General features: G+C 41.6%; 1 protein-coding gene across 2 annotated transcripts in view; it reads left to right on the top strand.

The window, feature by feature from the left end:
• IL1RL2 (interleukin 1 receptor like 2) overlaps nucleotides 1-25,520 on the top strand; it is a 44,227-nt gene that overhangs the window by 11,669 nt on the left and 7,038 nt on the right. For both annotated transcript variants that reach the window (XM_030310339.1, XM_032592614.1), the window contains exons 4-8: nucleotides 1,383-1,542; nucleotides 5,404-5,478; nucleotides 13,449-13,578; nucleotides 14,577-14,713; nucleotides 16,720-16,863. In XM_030310339.1, coding sequence (XP_030166199.1) covers nucleotides 1,383-1,542; nucleotides 5,404-5,478; nucleotides 13,449-13,578; nucleotides 14,577-14,713; nucleotides 16,720-16,863 — 646 coding nt within the window. The remainder of the gene's footprint in view (nucleotides 1-1,382; nucleotides 1,543-5,403; nucleotides 5,479-13,448; nucleotides 13,579-14,576; nucleotides 14,714-16,719; nucleotides 16,864-25,520) is intronic.

Genomic DNA, 25,520 nt, shown 5'->3' with positions numbered 1-25,520 from the left:
TCACACTGTTCCCATGAAGAATGGGGTCTGCTCCTGAGCTAGCTACAGCTGACTCCATGAGAAGAGAGCTCCAAATGCAGGCAATTAAATCTTTATCAGGGTAACCCCTGAAAGTTTGTCCTCTATATTACATGGTTGTGAGCTTTCTGAAGACAGGGACTGTATCTTACTCCCGCGTGACACGACCTCTCACAGACTAGCAAAGAGCAGGAACTTGAATGCTTTAATGAATAAATGGTTCAATAATTCAAGAAGTTACTCTGTTGAGTGGCACTTCCCAAAGAAAGGGGCAAAGTTTTGAAGAAATGTTCAGAAGGGGGTCTGTGAGATCGAAGAAGTGGCAGTTAGCATGAGAATGTGAGCTTCTGACAGACAGATGGAGGCTGAGGCCTGCCCTGTGGGTGGTTGCCGAGGATGACAAGCAAGGACGGCATTCCTGAGACCAACCAAACCTCAAGCTGGTTTGGTATGAGGTTGTTCTTGTCGATGCAGCAGCAGCGTGGGCGACGTAACAAGTTATGTGACATCTGCCCATAAGCCTAGCCATCATACTTTGACTATTGCTCAGACCACCAAGCAGAATGTTCTTGAAGAGTTATTTTGGACCTCTGTAAAGTCCAACCCCCGGCAGGTTGAGAAGGTGTATTTGGGCCTGGAACACAGTGGAAGCAGTCATTAATCACCTGGGCTTGCAGTTTTAGCAAAGGGTCATGGTGCCATGAGATGGTGGTCCACTGGGAGATATGGTCCCCTGTGGGTGGAAGGCATTCCTGCCTGTTCACATCCTCCTACCGTATTCCTCTGAGGACCCTACCCAATCCTCCTTCATATAGTCTTCCTTCTAGCCCACTTAGGCCTCTCTCTTTTCAACCTCTGTTAGACTTAATATTTACAGCACTCACTGTAGCTTGCAACATATTATTTGTCAGATCTTCTGTAGATATTTATCCATCTTTCTATCTATCTACAGATATAGATGGATATGGATGGATAGATAGTAGATAGATAGATAGATAATCATCTTCAGTTAGATTATACATTACCCATGGTCTAGGGATCACATGTTTCTTTCATCTCCCCACAGTTCATAGGAGGTGCTAACTAGGAATGTAACTGATGCACCAAAATACTCTTTGAATTAAAATGTATATGTATAAGGGCTCCCGGGTGGCTTAGTCAGTTGAGCGTCTGTATCTTGGTTTTGCTTCAGGCTGTGATCCCAGGGTCATGGGAATCGAGCCCCACATCAGGTTCTGCACTGAGCGCAGAGCCTGCTTGGGATTCTCTCTGTCCCTCTCCCCTCCTTGCACTCATTCTCTCTCTCAAATTAAATAAGTAAATAAGTAAATAAAATATATATGTATATATATTTTTGTATTTAGGACTGTAAAGAGATTAAAGGAGGACGGTTTACTCGTTGGAGAATTAAGCTCTCAGTGAGCAACGTTTCAGCAGAGGACGGAGGGGACTACGCGTGTCAAGCCCAACTGACACACACAGGGAAGCGGTACACTATTTTAAACAGCATCACTGTGAATATCAGTAAATATGCTCATATCCATTGCCTTGGCTTCCTCTTGGCTCTGCGTGAGATGGCTGGCTTTGGGAAGCAGTGATTCTCAATCTTGATTTTCTTGAGGGTTAGCAGACTCTCAAAGTTGCCATTGTTAGAATCAGAGGGGAGAAAGAGGGGGTGGTCAAAGGGCAGGAGGAGTTCAGTTTCTCATCTGGGAAAACAGAATGCTCAACACACTTGGTGTGAAAATGAAATGAGAGCACGTATGTAAAGCAGGTCCTTGGTACCTGGCAAAGTATAGGTATTCAGGACGTGGTAGATATTATCGTTACTCTTATTTCCCTCAGCCATCACTACTGTGACTACTTTGCTGGGCCACTCCAGCTTTGGCCTCCCCTGCCCATGCATGCAGAGTTCAAGGTCTCTGGACTTGATGCTCATGGGGCATCAGTTCTCAACCCAGAGCAGCCAGCTGGCTTGAACATATGACCTGGAGACCTGAAAGCAGAATATTTGGGGTTGAAGAAACCCTAAAGATAATTCAGCTTAAGCCGTTAATTTTATAGAGACCCGGGAGGAGTAACTTATGAAACTTACAGAGCTGGTTGGTGACAGAAACAGGTCCAGGACTAAGGCTTTCAGTGGCCAGATGAGCATTCCTTCTTTTCAACACCTTCATCAAGGAGTTCTTGCTATTGCCTTTTGCTCTCTTGTCAGGAGGTAGTTGTTTTCTATGTTTATTCATCTAAATGGGAAGAACTGAAGACTGAATATTTCTTTGATTTGGACCATTATATCTGTCACTAATTTCTATCAGACTTCAAAACGCTGGGTGGTACCTAGCAATTTCTTAATGGTGTGGTTGTCTTAGGCAAGTATTTAGCATGGATGGCTTCCTGCTTCCCACCTAGAACCCTTTAATTAAGAAAAATAATTGTATTACATTTGATGATTTTTATGCTTTTGGGTTTTACGTCACCTGTTATCTCTCCAAAGGTAGGCGAAAGTTGTCTTGCTCAATCCCCCACACCTAGCCCAGTGCCTGGCCTAGACTAGGCACAGACCTGTTTATTAACAACATGATTGGCAACTGTCATGCTTCAGTTTTACATGGGTAGCCAAGGGATTCTTTGAAACACAACATTTCAAAGGTGAAATGAAGACTACCTCAAGAGGTCATTGAGCTCAATAGTCTATATTTCGTGCCATTGCAACAAACACTTAATTATGATCTATTATATCTCCCAAATTGTTAGAACCTGATCATTAACAAATTAAAAAAAAAACCATAAGCCCATTGTTTCTTCTGTTGAGAAGCTCTCAACCTGGTGGCAGTGGAGATGGAGATGTAAATGAATCATTTTAACATTACGTGATAAGGATAGAGTTATAGATAGTGTCTGAGGAACAGTAAAAGAATCGGAAGTAGCCACGAGACTGGCAAATAAGTGGCCTTGGAAGGCATCCAAGAGGAAATGTCTTCTCAGCTGAATTTTGAAGGATGAGTTAGATTTATAGATGTAAAGAGTGAGACAGGGCAGAGAGAATGGTCTAAGACAAAACATAAAAGTGTCCACCAGTATAGTTTGTGTTGGATCTAAAACTAATTTTGTTGGAGCATACATAAGCATGTGGTAAGGAGCGGAGATTGCTGAGGCCATGGAGTGAAACAGAGTCAAGGTTAAGGGGGCCAGTTACACGCAGGCTTTCCCATGGAGCCACTACAGAGCCTTTGGATGCAGAAGGATGAGGCTGCATTTGTGATGGACAAGACCAGTCTTGAGATGGTTGAGCAAGAGTTGAAGAGGGTCTTGGAGCCTGCAGACCACTTTGGCAGCTGCTGCAATACCCAGAAGAGGGCTGATAATCAGAACTTGAGTGGAATTGGCAGGAGATTCTTCTTCAGGCGGTAATTTAGTGGCTCTTTACTAAGTGCCTAACAAGGCCGGGTCCTGTGCTTAGTAGAGAGAGCATGTTAAGGAGGAAAACAGCCATGACTGCTGCTCTGATGGAACTTTGAAGTCTGAGCAGGGAGGGGAGGCAGAGCTATATCAGATAAGTTGCTAGTGAGATGTGTAATTACCAAGGAGATTCAATGCAATGAGAGAATGGAAAATGTGAGATCAAACAGACAAGGACCTGTTGAGAAGTCTGTGGGTCAGGGAAAGCTTCTTGATAATAGTGATGCTGATAGTCAGGAAGCATAAACTGAATGATGGAGTGGGTGAGATTTTTCCAGACTGAGGGAGCAGCCAAAATAAAGGCCTTGTAACAAAACAGACCATGGTATGTCTGAATAATGGGAAGTAGGCAGGTTGGCTGGAGCAATGCTGAGGGAGGGAGGTCACGCTAGGTAATGAGGTTGGAGAAGTAATCAGGGGCCAGGAATTGGTGGGAACATGCAATCCAAAGCAGAGAGTGTGGAGTTCATTCCAAGAACAATGGTAAGCAGCCAGACGGGTGGAGAGCAGGAGAGTCGCATGATGTGACTTACATTTCTGAAAGCTGAGTGTGGCTGCTGTGCACAGAATGATCCCTACAGGGGTAGAAGTGGCATGTAGAAGGCGGGTACAGAAATGCAGGTGAGATATCAGGTAGGTACAGGCAACATGGTGGCATTGAAGATGGAGAGATGTGGCTGGGTTCAAGGAATTTTAGGAGGTAAAACCCATAGGTGTTAGTGTTGGATTGAATATGGGGTAAGGGATATGGCAAAGTCAAGGGAGTTAGGCCTTTTGGCATATGCAATGGGCTGGTTGGTGATATTATTCAATGAAATAATATAACTCTGAAGGAAAACTGGATTTAGGAAAGAGATCATGAGCTTGGTCATGGGTAAGTTGAGTACTTGGAGGTGCCCACGCGGAGATGTCAAGTAGGCCAAGGCCACAGTCTAGAGAAAAGTCTGGAGATGCAACTTTCAAAGTCCTTGGCCTTTAGATGGTAATGGAAGGGTGGATATGAATAAGAGTACCTAGGAAAGAGTAGAGAGTGGAAAATAGAGGGTTTAGCTGTTAAGAAGGAGGCACACATGAAGAAATGTTAGGAGGTGAAATTAGTTTGGCTTGGTGGTTGGTAATTTGAAGAAGTAAGAGAAGGGCTGTTGCCTAGAATGACTTCTAGATTTTAGCTGTGTGCGATCCAGAGCAAGGTGGTATATTAACTGGCCGGTGATGATTTCTGTCTGGAACACACTGAATTTGGATGCTTTGTATGTAGAATGTGCAAATATTATTGTCATTATAAAGGACATATGTTTTTGCATTTTCCTAGCTTCCCTCTTATAGCTTCTCCGCATCCCACCCCAAATCTAGAGGAGGCATGTGGGGCTAGGCAGGTGATTGCTAAATGTTGGTGGACAAATTGGGAAGAGAAGAAGTGGAGAAAATTGAAGGGCTGACAAGTCAACACAAGGGAAGACAGTGATACAGTGGAAGTATAATGGAAGAGGATGGGATATAAAGAATGTGGAAAAGCAGGGAGAGAGGATGGAGCAGTGAGACATTAGGATCATTATCTCTCTGTAGGACCCAGGCCAGAGCTTTGCTTAGAGCCACTGCTTACGAACTTTATCTGGATTATTAGGTAATGAGATTTTAGTACACAATCTCATCAGTTTACATTTATACCAAATACAGAATGGCGAAGAGAGCTCTCGTGCTAGCCCAGTGCTTAGGGCTCTTCCTTAGCAATTCAGTTATTTCTGGTTTCAAAATAGGTATTTATGGGGTGGCATTTCATCATGCCATGAGCTTTGTGTTTTCCTTGACTAGTATTAACTGAAGATCTACTTAGTACTGTGTTTTCTTTACACTAGCATTGGATAAGTAGTTGGGAAGGTATCGTACATGATTCTAATGCAATTTCATGTGGGTTTGATTTCTTAGCAGAAACACATGGATATGCAGGAAGAATTCCTAAAATCATTTATCCAAAAAACAATTCAATTGAAGTACAACCTGGTGAGTAAAATTATTGAGGCCACTGAAATCACTAAGGGGAGATTAATATACATGTTTAATATAAAACCAATTAAATTTCATTGTCCTGAAATTTGACAAGGCATTTGTTAAAAATTCATGTCAAAAAATGTTGGAAGAAGTTAGCAGGAAAATAATTGAATAGAAGAAATAAAGAGCGAGAAAAAGAAGAAATAGAGATCTTTTCTAGTAAATATTAAAGTATGTTTAATTATAAAGCTATAATAGATACTGATATTTGTATGCAAACACAAAGATTAGATAACATAACAGAAAACAATAAGCATATGTTGGAATACACAGAAATTTAGTAAAGGAGATATGTAGAGAAAGAGATATAGTGTATGTGCAATATGAGTAAAACTTGTTAAATGTGAAGAATATGTAGTTAATTCTTTATCTCATATCAGACACGAAAATGCATTTTTGATGAATTAAAGAACTACATATAAAAATAAATTCTCAAAAGTACCATTGAAAATAAAGATAGGGGCACCTGAGTGGCTCAGTCAGTTAACCGTCCGACTTCGGCTCAGGTCATGATCTCGTGGTCTGTGAGTTTGAGCCCTGCGTCTGTGCTGACAGCTCAGAGCCTGGAGATTCTGAAGGCCTGGAGCCTTCAGATTCTGTGTCTCCCTCTCTTTATGCCCCTCCCCCATTCATGCTCTGTCTCTCTTTGTCTCAAAAATAAGTAAACATTTAAAAAAAAAGAACATAAAGATAAATCAGGGCACCTGGGTGGCTCAGTTGGTTGAGTGTCCAACTCTTGGTTTCAGCTCAGGTTATGGTTCCAGGGTCATGAGATCGAGCCCCAAATCAGGCTCCGTGCTGAGCATAGAGCCTGCTCTGGATTCTCTTTGCCCCTCTCCTGCTCACAAGCACTTACTGTCTCTCAAATAAAATAATAATGATAATAACAAAAGATAAATTTATGTCCAACCTCAGAAGGATGTACTTTCTACACATAGAAACAGTGGAAGAAATCACAGAAGATTAAAAATTAGACTATCATAAAAAAGTTAAATGTATGTATATGTAAAAAATGGTAAAATCAAAATGTGAAAGACAAACTAAGAATGTTTTGAGCAGAGATATTAAAAAACAGCTAATATAATTTCTATAGAAAATTCCAAGAAATCAAAGAATATGAATAATCCAAATGGGGCAAATGAATAATTCACAGAAGAATAAAAGACTAAGAAAATATGAAAATATATTCACCTGTGATAAAAAATATACACAAAAACAATGATATCTATCCATGAAATTGGTAAGGATTAAAACATATATAATACCAAATATTAGCAAGGATACTATGGGGGGTCTTCTAATACATGACCAGCCATAAATATGAGCAATCATTTAAAAATGTTTAGGTTTAAAACTCTCCAAAGGTTTCCCATCTCAGACTAAAATTCAAATAGAAGAAATAAAGAGCGCGAAAAAGTGGGGCCCTCCAGTGGGGCCCTCCACGGTCGACTTCCCCTTGTTAGCACTTCACATGTGCTTGGACCTCATTTATTGCAGCTCTCCATTCAGTCCTTCTGTTTTGATCACACTGATATACCTGCTGTTCCTTGAACAGTCAAGCACACTTCTACCTCAGGGACTTTGCACTTGCTGTTTCCTCTACTTGAAACGCTCTTCCACACACATCCCCATGGTCTGTTTCTTCACTTCCATCGGGTCTCCGCTGAATGTCATCTCACCTGACCACCGTGTTGAAATAGCACACCTCACTCACCATCATGCTCTAGCCCTTGAGCTTTCTCTATGTTTTCATAAAGTACTTATCACTACGTCACATATTTTGAACTTGTCTTGTTATCTCTAATTCTATTTGAATCTATGCTTCTTAGGAGAAAGCTTTGCATCTGGTTTGTTCCCTCCAATATCACCAGTGCTCAAAACAATTTCTAGAACACAGAAGGTGCTTATGGCGGCTGGGTGGCTCCATCGATTAGGCACCTGACTCCTGATTTCAGCTCAGGTCATCATCTCACAGTTTGTGAAATCGAGCCCCGTGTTGGGGTCTGTGCTGACAGTGTGGAACCTGCCTGGGATTCTCTCCCTCTCTGCCTCCCTCCTACTTGCTCTCTCTCTGTCTCTTCCTTGAGATAAATAAATAAACAAATATTTTTTTAAAAAGATGATGCTCAAGAAATAGTTGCTAAATAGATAAATAAGTCAATGGACTGGTATAAACTCTGCAGAGGGAAATTCTAATATGTATTCAGACCCTTCACAAATATGTATAACTTTTGACTCAGTAAATTCTAGCTGGTAGACCACATACAGCAGACACAGATCCCCAGGGTCCCAGATAAACACACACACACACACACACACACACACACACACATATATATATGTATGTATATATGTATCTATATGTATGTATATATATGTGTGTGTGTATATCTTAAAAATTAGACTATCATAAAAAATTTAAGTGTATGTATATGTGAAAAATGGTAAAATCAAAATGTGAATGACAAACTAAGAGAGAATGTTTGGAACAGAGGTATTAAAAAACAGGTAATATAATTTCTATGGAAAATGCCAACAAATCAAGGAATGTGAATAATCCAAATGGGGCAAATGAATAATTCACAGAAGAAAAAAAAGACTAAGAAAATATGAAAATATGCTCATCTGCAATAAAAAACATACACCAAAACAATGATATATATATACATTGTGCTTACTATGTTCAAGGAAGGAAAATACATGATTGAAATTTCAAAAGACAATTGAAAACTTTTAAAAAGAGTAGCATATCAGATTTGAAAAAGAAAAAACGAAACATCAGGACTGACAAAGACAATACCAAAACAAAAAATTCAATAGAGAGTTTAATAGCATATAAGACATTTGAAAAAAGAACTACTGAACTAAAATATAGGTCAGGAGAAAATGTCCAGGATCAAGCACAGAGAGACAAAAGAATAAGAAATGTAGAGGTTAGAGGAAGAGGATCTGCAGAGCTAACATGTATGTAACTACAGTCCTAGAAGAAAGAGAAAAGAGAAAAATGAGAGCAGAGGCAATATTATTTAAATGTAATCTGAGAATGTTCCAAACTGATAGACACATCAATTAAAAGACCCTGGAAGCTAAGGAGACTCAGCAGGATAAATGAAACCAAACCTGCACCTTAAAATACCACAGTGAAACTGCAGAAAACCAAAAACAAAGGAAAAGTATCTTAAAAGTTAGGGAAAAAAAAAAAAAGACATGCTCTGTGTGCAGCAGTAAAACCACTGTTTGAAACTTCAATGGAAATAACAGAGGTTGTATGCTGAAAAAAAAAATGCTGGTAATTTTATAATCAGTGAAAATATGGCAAACTAAAAATGACAAACTTTGCCAAGCACAGTCTTAAAAGGAACTACTGCAATGCTCTTTTTTTTTTGTCAATATATGAAATTTATTGTCAAATTGGTTTCCATACAACACCCAGTGCTCATCCCAAAAGGTGCCCTCCTCCATACCCATCACCCACCCTCCCCTCCCTCCCACCCCCCATCAACCCTCATTTTGTTCTCAGTTTTTAACAGTCTCCTATGCTTTGGCTCTCTCCCACTCTAACCTCTTTTTTTTTTTTTTTTCCCTTCCCCTCCCCCATGGGTTTCTGTTAAGTTTCTCAGGATCCACATAAGAGTGAAAACATATGGTATCTGTCCTTCTCTGTATGGCTTATTTCACTTAGCATCACACTCTCCAGTTCCATCCATGTTGCTACAAAGGGCCATATTTCATTCTTTCTCATTGCCAAGTAGTATTCCATTGTGTATATAAACCACATTTCTTTATCCATTCATCAGTTGATGGACATTTAGGCTCTTTCCATAATTTGGCTATTGTTGAGAGTTCTGCTATAAACATTGGGGTACAGGTGCCCCTATGCATCAGTACTCCTGTATCCCTTGGGTAAATTCCTAGCAGTGCTATTGCTGGGTCATAGGGTAGGTCTATTTTTAATTTTCTGAGGAACCTCCACACTGCCTTCCAGAGCGGTTTGCACCAATTTGCATTCCCACCAACAGTGCAAGAGGGTTCCCGTTTCTCCACATCCTCTCCAGCATCTATAGTCTCCTGATTTGTTCATTTTGGCCACTCTGGCGTGAGGTGATATCTGAGTGTGGTTTTGACTGCAATGCTCTTTAAGCAGGAGGAAATGTTTCCAGATTGTGAATCAGCTATGTAGGAGGGAATGAAAGAGCAATGTTGATGTAAATATGTGAGCAGATCTAAATGAATCTTGACTGCATAAGGCAGTAATAATGACGATTGTTCATGGAATTTAAAATATACATGACATTAGAATTCCCAACAGCATTTGCCTGTATGCTAGGAGAAGGTCAAATGTAATTACATTCTAAGACTTTACATTCTCTTAGAAGAGAGTGGAGATATCAGTAATATCAGACTTTGATAAGTTTGAGGATCTATGTTTTAATATTTAGGGCAACCCTAAGATAATAATAATTTTTAAAATATAGGGTTATATGGAGTAATAATAATCAAGAACAAGGTAAGAAGCGATCCAAAAGAAGGAATCAAAAGAAAGCAAGGAGGAAAAGACAGATATAGGACAGATGCTACAAATAAAATATCTATATAAGTTAGTCGATTTAAACACACATATATCACCAATTATATGATGGACTAAATGCTCCAAATTAAGATTGTCACACTGGGTTTGAACAAGAAATTAAAACTCTGGACTGTCTACAAGATGCTGGAAAAGACTGGAAAATGATATATAAACACTAACCAAAGTGATGTTGGTATAATTATACTAATATCAAAGTAGATATGAAGGCAGAATGCATTATTAGAGATAAACAGGGATACTTCATAATGATTGAAAGTTCATTTTTGAACCTATTAGATACATAATAACATGGCCTTAAAGGTGTGTGTGTGTGTGTGTGTGTGTGTGTGTACATACAGAAAGAGACAAAGTTAGTTCAGGATTACAGGGAGAAATTGACCAATTTACAGTAATAATGGAATAATAATGGGATAATACCAGCCACGGTTTTCACAATAGCTGATAGAACAGGCAAACAGAACACCCTATCATGACAAACAAAATGTGTCCAATGAATGGCCTGATGTTTATATTACAGAGCCCTGTGCCCAGCTACTACAGATTACACATTCTTTCTAAGCACAATGAAATGTTTGATAAAATAGACCATATATTGGGCTATAACAACAGATTGAAATCATTGCAACTACATATTGTCAGAAGTTAGAAATAAGTAATAAAAAGACAATTAGAATAACCATATCAAATCAAATAAACAATCAAATAAAAACAACTCCTCTCAATAGCTCATGGATAATAATAGAAATGAGAAAATTATTTGACAGTGAATACTAATAAAAAGATTACAGTGAGGTTGATGAGATACAAAGATTTGATCAGAGCACGCTTGTTAACCTGAGTTAGGAAGAGAAGATGGTTGCAATATCTATGAGCAGCACGCTCACCCCTGAAGACAGAAAAGGAGAAACAAAATAAATCCAACAGAAATGGAAGAGATCGGGGCACCTGGGTGGTTCAGTTGGTTAAGCGTCCAACTTCGACTCAGGTCATGATCTCGCAGTTTGTGAGTTTGAGCCCCGCATCAGGCTCTGTGCTGACCGCTCAGAGCCTGGAACCTGTTTCGGATTCTGTGTCTTCCTCCCTCTCTGCTCCTCCCTCACTCATGCTGTCTCTCTCTCCCAAAAATAAATAAACATTTTTTAAAAATTAAAAAAAAAGAAATGGAAGAGATGAGGTGAAAAGTAATAGCAGAAAATAGTGAAATAGCAAATGAACGTGCAGTTGAGTGATTAACAAAGAAAAAGCTGTTTTTTTTGAAAGTGGGATGTGATTGGTAGCCCCCTGGATGATTAAGAAATGAGGGAAGGGACAATCTGAAGGAAAAAGAGGCCATCACCATAGATCATATACACACGAAAAAGATCACAAAAGGATATTCTGAACAACTTAGTGCCAATTTGAAAATCTAAAAGGAAATGGGCATTTTATATAAAAATCAGCACAGAGGATCTGGCACAAGATTTCGGAATAGGAATAAGACTATAAATTTAAAAATCTTGCTACAAACAAAATTCCGTATCTAGTTGGCTTTTCCCGTGAGCTCTACAAAGCAGTTAGTAAAGACATTTAGCAAATTTGAACAAAATGTTTCACAGAGCAGAAAAAGAGGAAACAGTCATTAACTCATTATACTAGGTCAGGAAACTCTTAACCCTCAAACCCAAAACGAACGTCGTTACAAAGCAAACTTCAGGCCAATCTCATTCATCGACACAGATGAAACACTCTAAGCACATTTTTAGCAAATTTATTTTAACAGCATACATAAAGAATGTTACCTTGTGGCCTAAGTTGGGTTTACATGAAACAATGCCAAGCTGCTTCCTATTAGGTAATTCATTCTTTTCTTTTGCATTAACAAACCAAAGGAGAAAAAATAATATATTCACTCATAGACACCAAAAACCATGGACACCTAAACTAGAAATTTTTTTTTAATTTTGTAAATATTTATTTTTTTTTGAGACAGAGAGCGACAGAGCATGAATGGGGGGAGGGTCAGAGAGACAGGGAGACATAGAATCCAAAGCAGGCTCCAGGCTCTGAGCTGTCAGCACAGAGCCTGACTCGGGGCTCGAACTCACGGACCGTGAAATCATGACCTGAGCTGAAGTCGGACGCTTAACCGACTGAGCCATCCACGTGCCCCAGAATTTTTTTTTTTAAACTTCCTTTAAAACTACGAATGTAAGGGAACATCCTTAATCTGATTTTTAAAAATCTATCTTTAGAAATCTGTAGAAGAAATAACACACTCAAGACTGAACTCTTAAACCCGTTTCCTTGGTTTTGACGGAGAGCCAAAATCTCAATAGAGTTTCATTTTTTGCTGAATCTGTTTATAATGTTGGTAGGGAAATGTAAAGACTGACTAATAGTTAAGACACTCTTGTCCCAAGCAGGCTCCACTCCCAGCACAGAGCCAGATGTGGGGCTCAATCCCATGACCTTGGGATCATGACCTGAGCTGAAATCAAGAGTCAGATGCTCAACCGACTGAGCCACCCGGGCACCCCCCCATACTATTTTCTTGATGGGGTGAAGGTGGTGTGGATATGCGCTTCACATGTATATTCTATACTTTTTACTATACATGTGTTATAGTTGAGAATTTTTTTTTTAAAAACCTTAATTCCAGCTGGAATAAAGAAACATGAAGTAGACTATTTAGAAATAGAGTAACTTTTTATGTCGTGTAAATAGATGGAATTTATTAGGTTCATGGAACCAAACAAAAGAAAAATATAAAATAAATACATATAAAAATAAAATAAAAATATAAAATTGTTAAATATAATTTGTGAACGTGTGTGGAGTCAGGATAGGGGTCACGATTGGTAAAGTATTTGGAAGATTTGGAACTAGAAAACCAGAGTTCATGTCTCATTTCTTTCTCTAATGTGTGACCTTGGGGGCAGGTCACTAATCTATCTGAACCTCAGTGTTCTCTCATCTGTAATATGGACCTTATAGCACCTCCTCTTTTTTTATTGGTATAGTTTTGAGGATATGAAGACCTAAGGAGACAATGTGTGTGAAATACTTTGTAAACTTTAAAGTTCTTTGCTAAGTTTCCTAAGACTAGAACTAGTATTTGTGTCCCTAATACTGTGGAAGACATTGGCCAGATATTCGGCTGTTTAAACACCCTGGAAGGCCACTTGTCCCCTATTATCTCTGTCCAAGGAGAGAATAAAGTAGATTAACGTTGACCTCCAAGGGGTATTTTTGGTAATCAAAACATATTCCAGGCTCAGGAGCAAGAGGTTTTGTTTAGCTGATCATTTTTTATAGACTTTTCATGTAATATTTATGAATTTGTTTTTTACAGGCACTACCCTTACTGTAGACTGCAATATAACAGACACAAGGGATAATACAAATCTCCGATCCTGGAGAGTCAATGACACCTTGGTGGATGATTACTACAATGAATCCAAACGAATCAGAGAAGGATTTGAGTAGGTGTTGTGTTTTTCTGACTTCCCTAAAAGTTGGCAAGAATTTCTTCATTTAAATTATTTTGGGGGCGCCTGGGTGGCTCAGTTGGTTGAGCGCTGACTTTGGCTCACGTCATGATCTCGCAGTCCATCGGTTCGAGCCCCATGTCAGGTTCTGTGCTGACGGCTCAGAGCCTGGAGGCTGCTTCAGATTCTTTGTCTCTCTCCTCTCTCTGCCCCTCCCCCATTCATGCTCTCTCTCTCTCCTGCTCTCTCTCAAAAATAAAATAAACATGAAGTGTTTTGATGCTAGTACTGCTTTTTTTAGATGCTTCTCACTGATCCCTCATTACTCCTTTTGGCTTTGTCTCTCAAAGATCTTGCCAGTGCTATGCACAGCCAAACCTTCTTGAATCAGGGGGGTGCGAGGTGTTCATGTTATCAATCCTGCTTACACCCTAGTCAGACACATGAGGCAAAGCATCAAGTATGGCCTTCATGCATCAAGATCAATTTCTCCCAACTTAAAACCAGCCTCATTCCTGGTTAGTTATATCATGAGCTATAGACCTTCTAGGCTTCAGTAGCAAAACAGGCAGCAACAAGGGGACTCTTAGGGGAGATAGGACTTAATCATTAGCTAATTGAGTGATATAAACCCAATTTGTGATTGTTTAAATTGGGTGGTATAAATCAAGACTACTGAAGGCAGAGGCAGGAGAAATTGTGTTGAACCCTGCAGGGTTGATAAGTTAGGATAAGTGGAGAGGACCAGGCCAAGGCTCTGGAGGGCTGACGATGCTATCTGTAATTAACAGAGCCACACTTCCTTGTCACCTTCCAGAAGAAAATGAAAAATTTCCACACACCTCACTGAGCCACTCCGTGAAGCCTTCTTAGGGTAACAGGATGGCCCAAAGTGTTCTCTGGGAGAGACTTTTATTCTCCAGACTGAAGATGGTACAGTAGGTTGGGTAAATATGACTCATGTATAACTGAGTGGTTCTTTTCTTTTACAGATCTCACATTTCTTTTCAGAAACATATTTTTTACACAGTGAACATAACCTTCTCAGAAGTGAAAATGGAAGATTATGGCCATCCTTTCATTTGCCATGCTGGAGTGTCGGCAGCGTACTTTATTTTAAAACTCCCAGGTAGTTGTCCGGTGGGGTACATGCTGTTTGGAGGGCTCAAAACAATGACAAGGAGACACATATGAAAAGAGCATGGCATTAAGCACTTGGCATGAGGCAGCAGAGTGACAGTCGGTAGAAAAACTCAGCATTCATTTCCTGTTTGGAAATGTGATGGTTTTAAACTCATTTCCAGAGCAGAGAATATCAACACTCCTGAAGGCGATGAATGACCAACTCAAGAATTTCTGGCCATCACTCCTGTCTACTTACCAGGGGCTTTATGAATCTCATAAATATTGCACGACATGGTCTTCTTATCATGACCATTACGGTATCAAGATCCGTGAAGTCTATACATTACAGGTTCCCAGACATGGGTCCTCCTAAAGGGAGGGGTGGCGTTGTTGTTCCAAGAGTTGGGGAAGGACAAAGAGAAGTGGAGGATGGATGGGAAGGGCGGATCTATCTAACAGAAGCTAGAGATTCAAACATGGTCAGGATGAGATTGGGCACCAGCGTGCAGAGCAGATCCGCTTGGTTGTGCTGGGATTTAATCAATGGGCTGCTATTTCTGTTGACCCAGAATGTGTTTTAGTCATGATGCTTTGTTGTGCCATTTATTTAAAGACATGCAGTGGTGCATGGAGATGTCTTCCACCTCAGACTGTTTGCAGTATGGTGTGACTTAGGGCAGGTCGTGATAAGATCTTTAAGGAGTATTTAAAAAAAGGAATGTGCTCTGGGAGTTCAAAGAAAAGAGAACCCCCCCCCATACCTACCCCCCCTCCCGGCCAGGCCATCCCCCCACACACACACCTTCTAGTGGGGACTAGAGCATCAGGAAGGGGCTGATGAAGGAAGTGGTGTATGCGGTGGGTTCTAAGAGTGGAGAGACTTTCTCTTCCTCTGTCGTCTTCCACTTTTCGAATTCTCCCCTTCCTAGAGCCTCCTTCCTTCCGTGGCAGCACTGATTTGGGCTGTGGTAAGGGAGAAGGCTGTGTTCCTCTTCTCAGTGGTGGTAGTGGTGGTGGTGGCAGCGGTGATGTGGGAGCATGTCTTTAGGGACTTGACATTCCAGAGGAACTGGTTCTGCTTCTCGGTCATCTCCCACCCACTGCTTTTGCCATGATTGCTCCGCAGTGGTGTTCACAAGCACAGCAGGGGTAGACGCCCTTTCTGAGATCGTGCCTTGCAGGCAGGCCCCCAACCCAGACCTTGCCGGCACAAAGCGGGCAGTCTGGCTCTCTGCCAGCCTTATGGAGACAAGAGTTGGCTTTCAGGAGAGGCCGTTGACGGCTCTTTATTTATGACAGACATCCTGCTGCTCAATTTTTGGTGCCTGTGGAAGCAGTTATAACAGGAATAATCAGGAATGTGCAAGAGAACCACCAGGTCTTCCAATACACACTCTTAGGCTCTACCTCTGGAGAGTCTAGTGTTGACTAAGTAAGACCTGGTTGTGTGTGTTTTGGGAGCAGTTCTCATGCATCAGAACCATGCCGTATCCACCATCAGAAGTGGGAGTTCTGCAGGATTTCCTTCCCCAGGTTCCCAAGAGCACATTTGCTTCCTGAAATTCATGGTCCACGCTAGATTATTCTACTCCCATATACCTGTTATTTAACTGTAAAAAAAATATTTAAACAGTATCCTCATTGACCTCTCACACATTTCCATTTGGTATTTGTTTTTTTTTTTTTTTAATTTTTTTTTTTCAACGTTTATTTATTTTTGGGACAGAGAGAGACAGAGCATGAACGGGGGAGGGGCAGAGAGAGAGGGAGACACAGAATCGGAAACAGGCTCCAGGCTCCGAGCCATCAGCCCAGAGCCCGACGCGGGGCTCGAACTCACGGATCGCGAGATCGTGACCTGGCTGAAATCTGATGCTTAACCGACTGCGCCACCCAGGCGCCCCCCATTTGGTATTTGTAATGTGATCTGTATAAGTAAAGTGTATAATTGAGCCTTTGTATTATGATTATTATCTGATTATTTATGTATTTATTTGCTGTCGTTTGTAGCCCCGGATGTTCAAGCTTACTTGATAGGAGGGCTTGTCACCCTGATAGGCGCAGCAGTGTCTGTCACGTACATCTACAACATTTTTAAGATTGACATTGTTCTCTGGTATCGAAGTGCCTTCCTTTCTACTGAGATCAAAGAAGGTAAGTGTGGGTAACCAATGAAAAATGCCTCATACTTGGTTGTTGCTCATCCGTATACCCATTGTAAATATACTTTCACATATTTTACTAGCTTGCCTTTCATGTTGTTGGCAAATTGGAAGGAAGGAATCTTCCTGGAACTTCTCATGCTTCAGGGAGACAATTGGTCTGTGGTCACCAGCGTTGTTCAGTTAAATAAGGCTTGCAAGCTCGTGGTGACTGAGCAAACATTTGCAAAGCAACAGGAGCAAATCATCTTCCAGGTCCCACTGTGACCATTTTAGAGCAGTTCTCACATCTTCTGGTGTTTCCAAAAGAAGACAATTTCTCCTGGAGCGACAAAGGGCTCCCCATCTGCGATGCATCTTCAACATGGTCGGCACATGAACAGAATTTACATCATGAGGAGTGATGAGCTGCCTGCGGCTGGAGCTCATTCTTTTCTCTCTGGGCTATAGAATGGAAAGAAACATGAAGGAAGGAAGGAGAGAAGGGAGGAAGGAAAGAAGGAGAGAGGGAAGGGAGGAAGGAGGGAGGGAGGGAGGGAGGGAGAGAAAATGATCAGAGCCTGCCTCACAGAGTATTGTAGGAACAACTGAGTTCAAGTCCAGGAAAGCACTGAGCAAGGACCTGGGGCACAAGGGGCATCTTGCTGTCTGAAGGCCAAAGCCTTCAGCTGCCCCTGCCACTCTGCCCTGGGTTTCAGTTTGGTCTGCGAAGCGTCTGTCCTGCCAGCACTACTCAACATACAAATGTCTGTGAGATCCTGAAACTCCGAGGAGAAGGCATTTCCCACCATCATGGGTTGTTTTTTTTTTTTTTTTTTTTTTAATAAAGTTTATTTATTTATTTTGAGAAAGAGCTAGAGAGCGAGCAGGGGAGGGGCGGAGAGAGGGAGACATACAATCTGAAGCAGGTCCCAGGCTCTGAGGTGTCAGCACAGAGTCTGACGTGGGACTTGAGCTCACGAGCTGAAGTTGGATGCTCGACCGACTGAGCCACCCAGGCACCCCTGCATTCTCTTTTGGTGGCACAGCTCAGTCGCGGAAACCTGACTCTGTGTGTCCAGCGCAGCCTGAAGCGCCTCTAGGTTGCAGACAGTCAGCTGAACGTGGGGTTTCTCTTTGGGGCCGCAGTCCCTGCAGAGTCTCCCTGTTGGCCGCGCTCCTGCCTGCCTGTGTGGGGCAGGGGACCAGTGCATCACCACTTGTCTTTTCTGACACCCACACGTGAGTGGTCCAGCTGCCCTCTGTTTACTGCCTGACAGGGAACTGCAGAGACTTCAGTGGTGTTTCCAGATCTCTGGCCCTGGTGTGTGGCTCACTCCCGGACTCACTGGGACTCCCAGGAGTCTGAGAGCTGAGGGCCTGTGCAGCTGTCTGCTGGTGAGGTGGAGTTTAGCAGGAAGAGATAAAAGGAATAGTGACTCACCCAGAGCGGGGGGAGCTGAGCAGATGACAGACTCAGGGAGCCCCACCCTCTGCTGGGAGCAGGCTACAGCCCAAATTCGGGCTGAGAATTTGGACATCGGGGCTCATAGTCAAGCCAGGGTTCTATTTTTTTCTTAATTCCGAGGAGTACTTGCGTACTTTATGATTAATCTCTACAGCTCCGTCTATGAGAACTACCCCTGTAATTCCTCTCTGAGTGTTGGCTTTGACAACGAGTTAGCGATGAGACTTACGATTTGTCCCAGATGTTATTTCCAAGTATTGTATCCCTTAGGGATAGTTCCTGAGTTATTTGGGAACTGTGGAGTAATGGGTGGCAAATACAAATGAGGAAATAGATGAAATGTGTCTTTCTTATGATAAGTTATTTATTCCAATGCGATTAGTTACACTTTATAACATGAGTAATAGTTAGGTGTGTATAACTCAGTTTTATTGAGTCATCGACAGCCCTAATATCCATGAGTTCTGTATGTTCTGTATTAAATTATAGGAGTTACTTTAAAAATTTTCCTTCCAGGCTGTGCAAGTGTGTGTAAGAATATAAGAGTGATCTTACACATCTCCTAGAGAGATTTGTGTATGCCTCACCTGCTTCCAAATAGGTTTGTGGAGAATACAACAATGAAAAACAAACAAAGCAGGTACAGTGAACAGAGGGTAGAACGATAAAATAAAGCTTGGGGGTAGAATCAATGACAAGTCTTAGACACTTTTTAAAGATGAGCTTGCTTTAGAAGTAAAGGCAAAGCAATGACAAGATTCATTGTGTGCTTCTCACAAATACCTTTCAGTTGCTCGTGACAGCACATGGCTTTGTCTGGGACAGTTTTCCAAGGAAAAGTTTTTGTAGGGAGGCCTTATTTTTAAAGGGCGTAATATAATGAACCTTGTCTGCAACAGCCTTCCCATGGTAAATGTAATAGCATGTTTAATGTGGCTTTTCTTCTAGTGTCTTCCATGTTAAGGCTAAAATGCCAAACCTCATGCAATTTAGTAAAAACACCTGAAGGCCAGATGGATTCTATCTGATTTCTCCATTGGTCCAGTTTGATCAGGTTGGAGATTTAGCAATAATAAAAGAAAGTAAGGGCTTGAATAATCTTTAAGCGATCTGTCATAAATATTAATTTATGCAAACAAACTTTGTATTTTTTGCCGAGAGCCAATAAAGCCATATGCAGATGCTTTAACATCGAAAGTAGGGCTGAACCTCCTCAGGAAATTAAAAAAGTGTGGCCAGAATCTTCATGAACTGTTACCCCACCACTATATAGAGGCAGGCTATGGGGGTATCTGCCAGCAGGCCATTTTCTCAAAAAACTTACCAGTAGGTCTACATTTCCACAATTTTTGAGTGAAATAGACAGTTGGGGGGAGTGTCCAACTCATCATTATCTATTGCCATTCATTGTCACTTTCCCAATTGCTGTTCCATTTACTATGGCTAGGAAGCAAATTGCCTCAAAACTTTGTGGCACAGGGCAGCCATTTGTATTGCTAATGGGTTCTGTGGGTCAGGATGTGAACAGACACAGTGGGGATGGCCTGTCCCAGCTCCATGATGTCTGGGGACCCAGCTGGAGGACTGGCAGTTGATTCTGGCCATCAGCTGGTGGCCTCGGTTTCTCTCTCAACAGCCTCTCCTTGTGGTCTCTTGGTGTGGGCTCCTGAAGCCCACAGGAGCCCACACAGCATGGTGATTGGCTTCCAACGGCTAGTGTTTCAAGAACAAGAGAGCCAGGAAAAGCCATATTTTCTCTTATGACTCAGACCCTAAATTTCTAGTGTCAATTCTACCACATTCTATTTGCCAAGGCAGCTATAGAGTCCTAGCCAATTTTAAGGGAGTGGAAGTAGATTCCACCTCTTTGGGGGGGGTGTGGTCCGTTCTGAAAGAGCATGTGGAACTGGAAATACTGCTAGGGCTATTTTTGTAAAAAATGCTGTCTGACCCACTTGCACGAGACTAATCAGGGAGAAACTTTGTGAAGTTTCCTCCTCCCAGTTCTCATCTCAGCCACACCAGAGGGGCGGTGGGCTTGGGTTTGACTCAAAGCTGTGCACTTGGCAGCTGAAAGACTGGAGAAATAACGCGGCCTTGTCTGTCTCAGCTTCCTTACCTGCAATCTGAAGGTATAAATGTGACCCTTACTGTGACTGTGAGAGACACAACCGTGCAGTGCTGGCAGGCAGTCGGCTAAGACGGCCCTTCCAAACTGCAGGCGGATGCGAAAAGCAAAATGGCGTCAGCTTGGTTTTTTGCTATATCGGGTCAATCGGTTATGAGTTGATCATTTGGAAGTGACAAGAGCCCACTACGTTTTGAGAACAAGTCGTGAACATAAGCATGTCTACTCAAAAGCTTCGAAAGAAAAAAAAGATGACTGAAAAATTGGGAGCATTTTATATTTTGAGGTTTTAAAAGGTGTGAGTCCTTCACTGCCCAAGTCTCTTCTGTCCCGAAGTCTGCATGTTGCACAGCACAGAGCAGCTGTATGTTCACACTCCTCACATAAAAACACGGAATTGGAACGCTGTCAAAAGAGAGAATTCAGGGGGCGCCTGGGTGACTCGGTTAAGCGTCTGACTTTGGCTCAGGTCATGATCTTGTGGTTCGTGCGTTTGAGCCCTGCATCGGCCTCTCCACTGTCAGCACAGAACCTGCTTCGGGTTCTCTGTCTCCCTCTCTGCTCTTCTCCCTTTCACACACACACTCTCTCTCAAAATAAATAAATAAGTAAACATTAAAAAAAGAGGAGAGAGTTCACTTAACATAGTTTTTCATTTTGTTACTTTATTTTATCTTGTTTTCTTTTCTTTTCTTTTATTTCATTTTATTGTTTGTATGAGAAGGAAGAAAGAGAAACAGCTTGAGGGAAGAGAGACACTGGTGGCAGGGGTTCCGACAGAGGTGTTGATGAACATGGATGTTCGTTGTAGTTTCTAGACCAGGAAATACTGTATTCAGTGGGGAGGCTCTGTTATGTGGCAAAGAAAGTACCAAGCCAACCACCCCTTTACCATAAAAAGGATAAATATTATCATAGTTTTAAGTGAGAAGATTTAATTCCTTTCTAAAGTGTTTAAAAGCATAAAGCCTTTATGAAATCTTAAAAAAAAAAATTCACATGTCCCCCAGCTTTAGAAAATCAAGTGTATGACATTAAATTTGATACAGAAAAATATCCACTTATGGAGTAGCGGTATAGACTAGTAACATTGAAGACATTGCACAAGGAGTTTTAGCTCGGTTGGGTTTTTGCCAACTCTAGACACAAATTAATCATCCCTTTGGCACGTGACTTGTGACCCTGATTTATTAAAAAGCAAAATCTGCTCATGATCTAAAACTTCTCTCTCTCCTACATAGATGTAACCTCCTTGAGCCTCTGCAAAATCAAGCCCCATGCAGATATTTGGCAGTGACTGATAGAGACCTCCTCTGTCCCGTTTCTTGCTCCAGACACTGAAGATAGAATCACACCAAAAGAAGCTCCCATTTTCACACAGTTTCCCTTTATTACAGGGAGTAGAGAGACTGAGGAAGAGTGTGCCTGTGTGCACATGTGTGTATATTACCATTTTCCACAGGATGACCAGGAAGGGTAGGCAGAGACCAGAAGGTTGTCAGTGGTTGGGGTGAGAATTTACGGAAAACGAGAAAAGGCTACATGTAAACTCTAAAGTTCTGTGCACATTTTCACTACAAATCTTCCTTGATTTATGATGGGGGTTGCATCCCAATAAACCCATCATGAATTAAAAATATCATAAGCTGAAAATGCATTCAATGCACTTAACCTGCAGAACATGATAGCTTAGCCCAGCCCACCTTAGATGTTCTCAGAACTCTTACATTAGCCTACAGTTGGGCAGAATCATCTAACACAACACCTATTTTATAATAAAGTATTGACTGTCTCATGTGATTGACTGGATATGGCCCTGAAAGTGGAAAACAGCAGGTGTATGGGTACCGCATGGTTGTCTCTATATGGATTGTTGACCCTCCAGATCACGTGGCTGACTGGGACCTGTGGCTTTTGGGTCTGCCCAGCATCAGAGAGAGGAGAGGAATACATATCACTAGTCTAGAAAAGATCAAAATTCAAAATGTGAAGTATGGTTTCTCCTGAATGTGTATAGCTTTCAGACCATCATAAAGTCAAAAAATCATCAGTCGAACCATCCTAAGTTGGGGACAGTCTTTAGACAAAAACTAGACGAATACAAAATTCTACCTTCTTTTGTTGGGCTTAGAGCCAACCCTCTTTTCAAGTCTATTCAATCCAACAAACTTCCATAAAAGAGGAATAGAAAGGGATGGCTCTCTCTTCGGTTCCTGTTAGGTTGGCCAGGAATTTCTTAATAGCCCGAAGGTCAAAAATCACATTTTCTTTTTTTTTTTTTTTGAGTTTATTTTCATTTATTTTGAGAGAGACAGAGACAATGCGAATGGGGGAGGGGCCTTGAGAGAGAGAGAGGAGACAGAAAATCCCAAGCAGGCTCCGAGCTCCAGCGCCAGAGCCCGATGTGGGGCTCAAACTCAGGAAACCTCGAGATAACGACCTGAGCCGAAACCAAGAGTCGGATGCTTAACCAAATGAACCACGCAGGCACCCCTCAAAAATCACATTTTTCTAATGAGATGGTCACTCAAGCCTTCTAGCATGCTAAAGCTTCTTACTTGTTCATATGACCCGAGTAGAGCATAAACATTCCCCTTCCATGCCCTTCTCAAACTCTTTCTCTCCTTGATCTCTTTCCCTCCGCTACCAGCCCATTTTTTTCCTTAAGTCCGTTAATATCCAGGAGCTGCCCTACATCCTTTGTGAATTTTTCTCAAGAGCTCCAGGCCGTGGGGAAGTTTCTTTTCTTTCTGTTTCTCCAGTTCATGAGGCCATTTGTTATCTTGCAGTGCCTCGTGTTTCTATTTCCAAGTCTGTGAATGGTCTTTCCAGTTAGATGTGTCTTGTTCATCTGTACGCAGGTGAGCACAGTGACTGTTACATGTGGTTAGTTGCTCAATAAATGCTTGGCTCATCCTGGTGATGACGAAATGTGCTGCCGTGTTTGGCTTCTCAGTTTCACACAGGAAGTTCCTAGAGTCTGCTCAGAGGCTTGGTCTCTAGAGTGCCATGTGCAATTGCAGTGATGGAATTCACTAATGGGTCTGAATTGTGAGAGACTTTGTCGGTTTTGCCAGGTACAGTTACGAAAGTCCGCCATTGCACAGGACCCATGGAAACTCCTGCCTTCAGTTCTCATTTTCACCACAGGGAGTGGTGGACTTAGAGTCAAAGGAGTCAGGTTGCAATTGGGGCTGCGTCATCTTGAAGTGATGCTTATGTAATGGTGAAAAGACCATCCTCCTCATAGATCGATGTCCATGGGGTAGGAAACTCTGAACTGTAATTGACAAATCACTGGAGGCTCAATATGGACAAATCTGAGACTTAAAATCTTCACAGGGACCTAGTCAGAAGGGGTCAAAACCCACACTTTTGTGAGTGTTACCTCCTGGAAGCCTGACCTGGCTCACAGTAAATATCCTGCCCCCAGAAGGGGGAGGAGACAAATCATTCTGAAATATCCTAGAGCACTGTGTTCTTATTAACAATGCCTGCCCTCAGGATAAACTAGTTAATGAAAGCCTTATCTGCTAGGGTGTTATCAGAGCCTAACTGACCTGTGCAGAGAGAAATACCCAACTCCGGCCCAATCTAGCCATCCTGCCCCACCTAAGTGGGGATAAAAAACTGAGCAATGCTTGTGAAGTTCATAATCCAGAGTCACTGAAGGACTGAGATCTAATCATAGGGACCATAGATTGCACACCTCACCACCCTGTTACTAAAGGGCGTTTTTTTTTTGTTTTTTTTTTTTAGCACTTTCTTTTACCTGGCACATTCTATCCAGCTATCAGGAAAAAGTATGAGTCATATTAAAAGGCAAAAACACAATTCGAAGAGACAGCAAACATCAGAGCCAGATATGGCAGGAATGTTGGCATTATCAGACTGGGAATTTAAAATATTCCTGATTAGACTATAGATGCTGGCGAGGATGTGGAGAAACGGATACCCTCTTGCACTGTTGGTGGGAATGCAAATTGGTGCAGCCACTCTGGAAAACAGTGTGGAGGTTCCTCAAAAAATTAAAAATAGAACTACTCTATGACCCAGCAATAGCACTGCTAGGAATTTATCCAAGGAATACAGGAGTGTTGATGCATTGGGGCACATGTACCCCAATGTTTATAGCAACACTCTCTACAATAGTCAAATTATGGAAAGAGCCTAAATGTCCATCAACTGATGAATGGATAAAGAAATTGTGGTTTATATACACAATGGAATACTACGTGGCAATGAGAAAGAAAGAAATATGGCCCTTTGTAGCAACATGGATGGAACTGGAGAGTGTGATGCTAAGTGAAATAAGCTATACAGAGAAAGACAGATACCATATAGTTTCACTCTTATGTGGATCCTGAGAAACTTAACAGAAACCCATGGGGGAGGGGAAGGAAAAAAAAAAGAGGTTAGAGTGGGAGAGAGCCAAAGCATAAGAGACTCTTAAAAACTGAGAACAAACAGGGTTGATGGGGGTGGGAGGGAGGGGAGGGTGGGTGATGGGTATTGAGGGGGGCACCTTTTGGGATGAGCACTGGGTGTTGTATGGAAACCAATTTGACAATAAACTTCATATATTGAAAAAAATAAAAATAAAAAATAAAATAAAATATTCCTGATTAGTATGCCAAGGGATCTCATGGATAAAACCAGACAGCATGTAACAACAGACAGGTGATGTAAGCAGAGAGAAGAAAATCCTAAAAAGAACCAAAAAGAAAGCTAGCAATTAAAAACAAACAAACAACTGTAACAAAAATGAAGAGTGCGTCTGATGGGCTTCTTAGTGGAGTGGATATGGCTGAGCAGAGAATCTCTGAGCTTGAGGATATCACTCTAGAAACTTCTGTAACTGAAAAGCTAGAGAACAAAGACTGAAAAAAAAAAAAAAGAAGATATCCAACGAGTGTGGGACTACCACAGAAGGTGTAACATAAGTGTAATGGGAATACCAAAGGAGGAGAAAGAGAGAAAGGAACATAAATATCTGAAACACGACTGACTGAGAATTTCCCCGAATTAATGTCAGACACCTCTGAGAGTACCAAGCAGAATAAACAAACAAAGA

The sequence above is a fragment of the Lynx canadensis genome, chromosome A3 (assembly GCF_007474595.2).
Source record: "Lynx canadensis isolate LIC74 chromosome A3, mLynCan4.pri.v2, whole genome shotgun sequence".
Classification (NCBI taxonomy): Eukaryota; Metazoa; Chordata; class Mammalia; order Carnivora; family Felidae; genus Lynx; species Lynx canadensis.
Note: the sequence above shows the minus strand (reverse complement) of the source record. Positions and strands in the feature narration are given on the sequence as shown.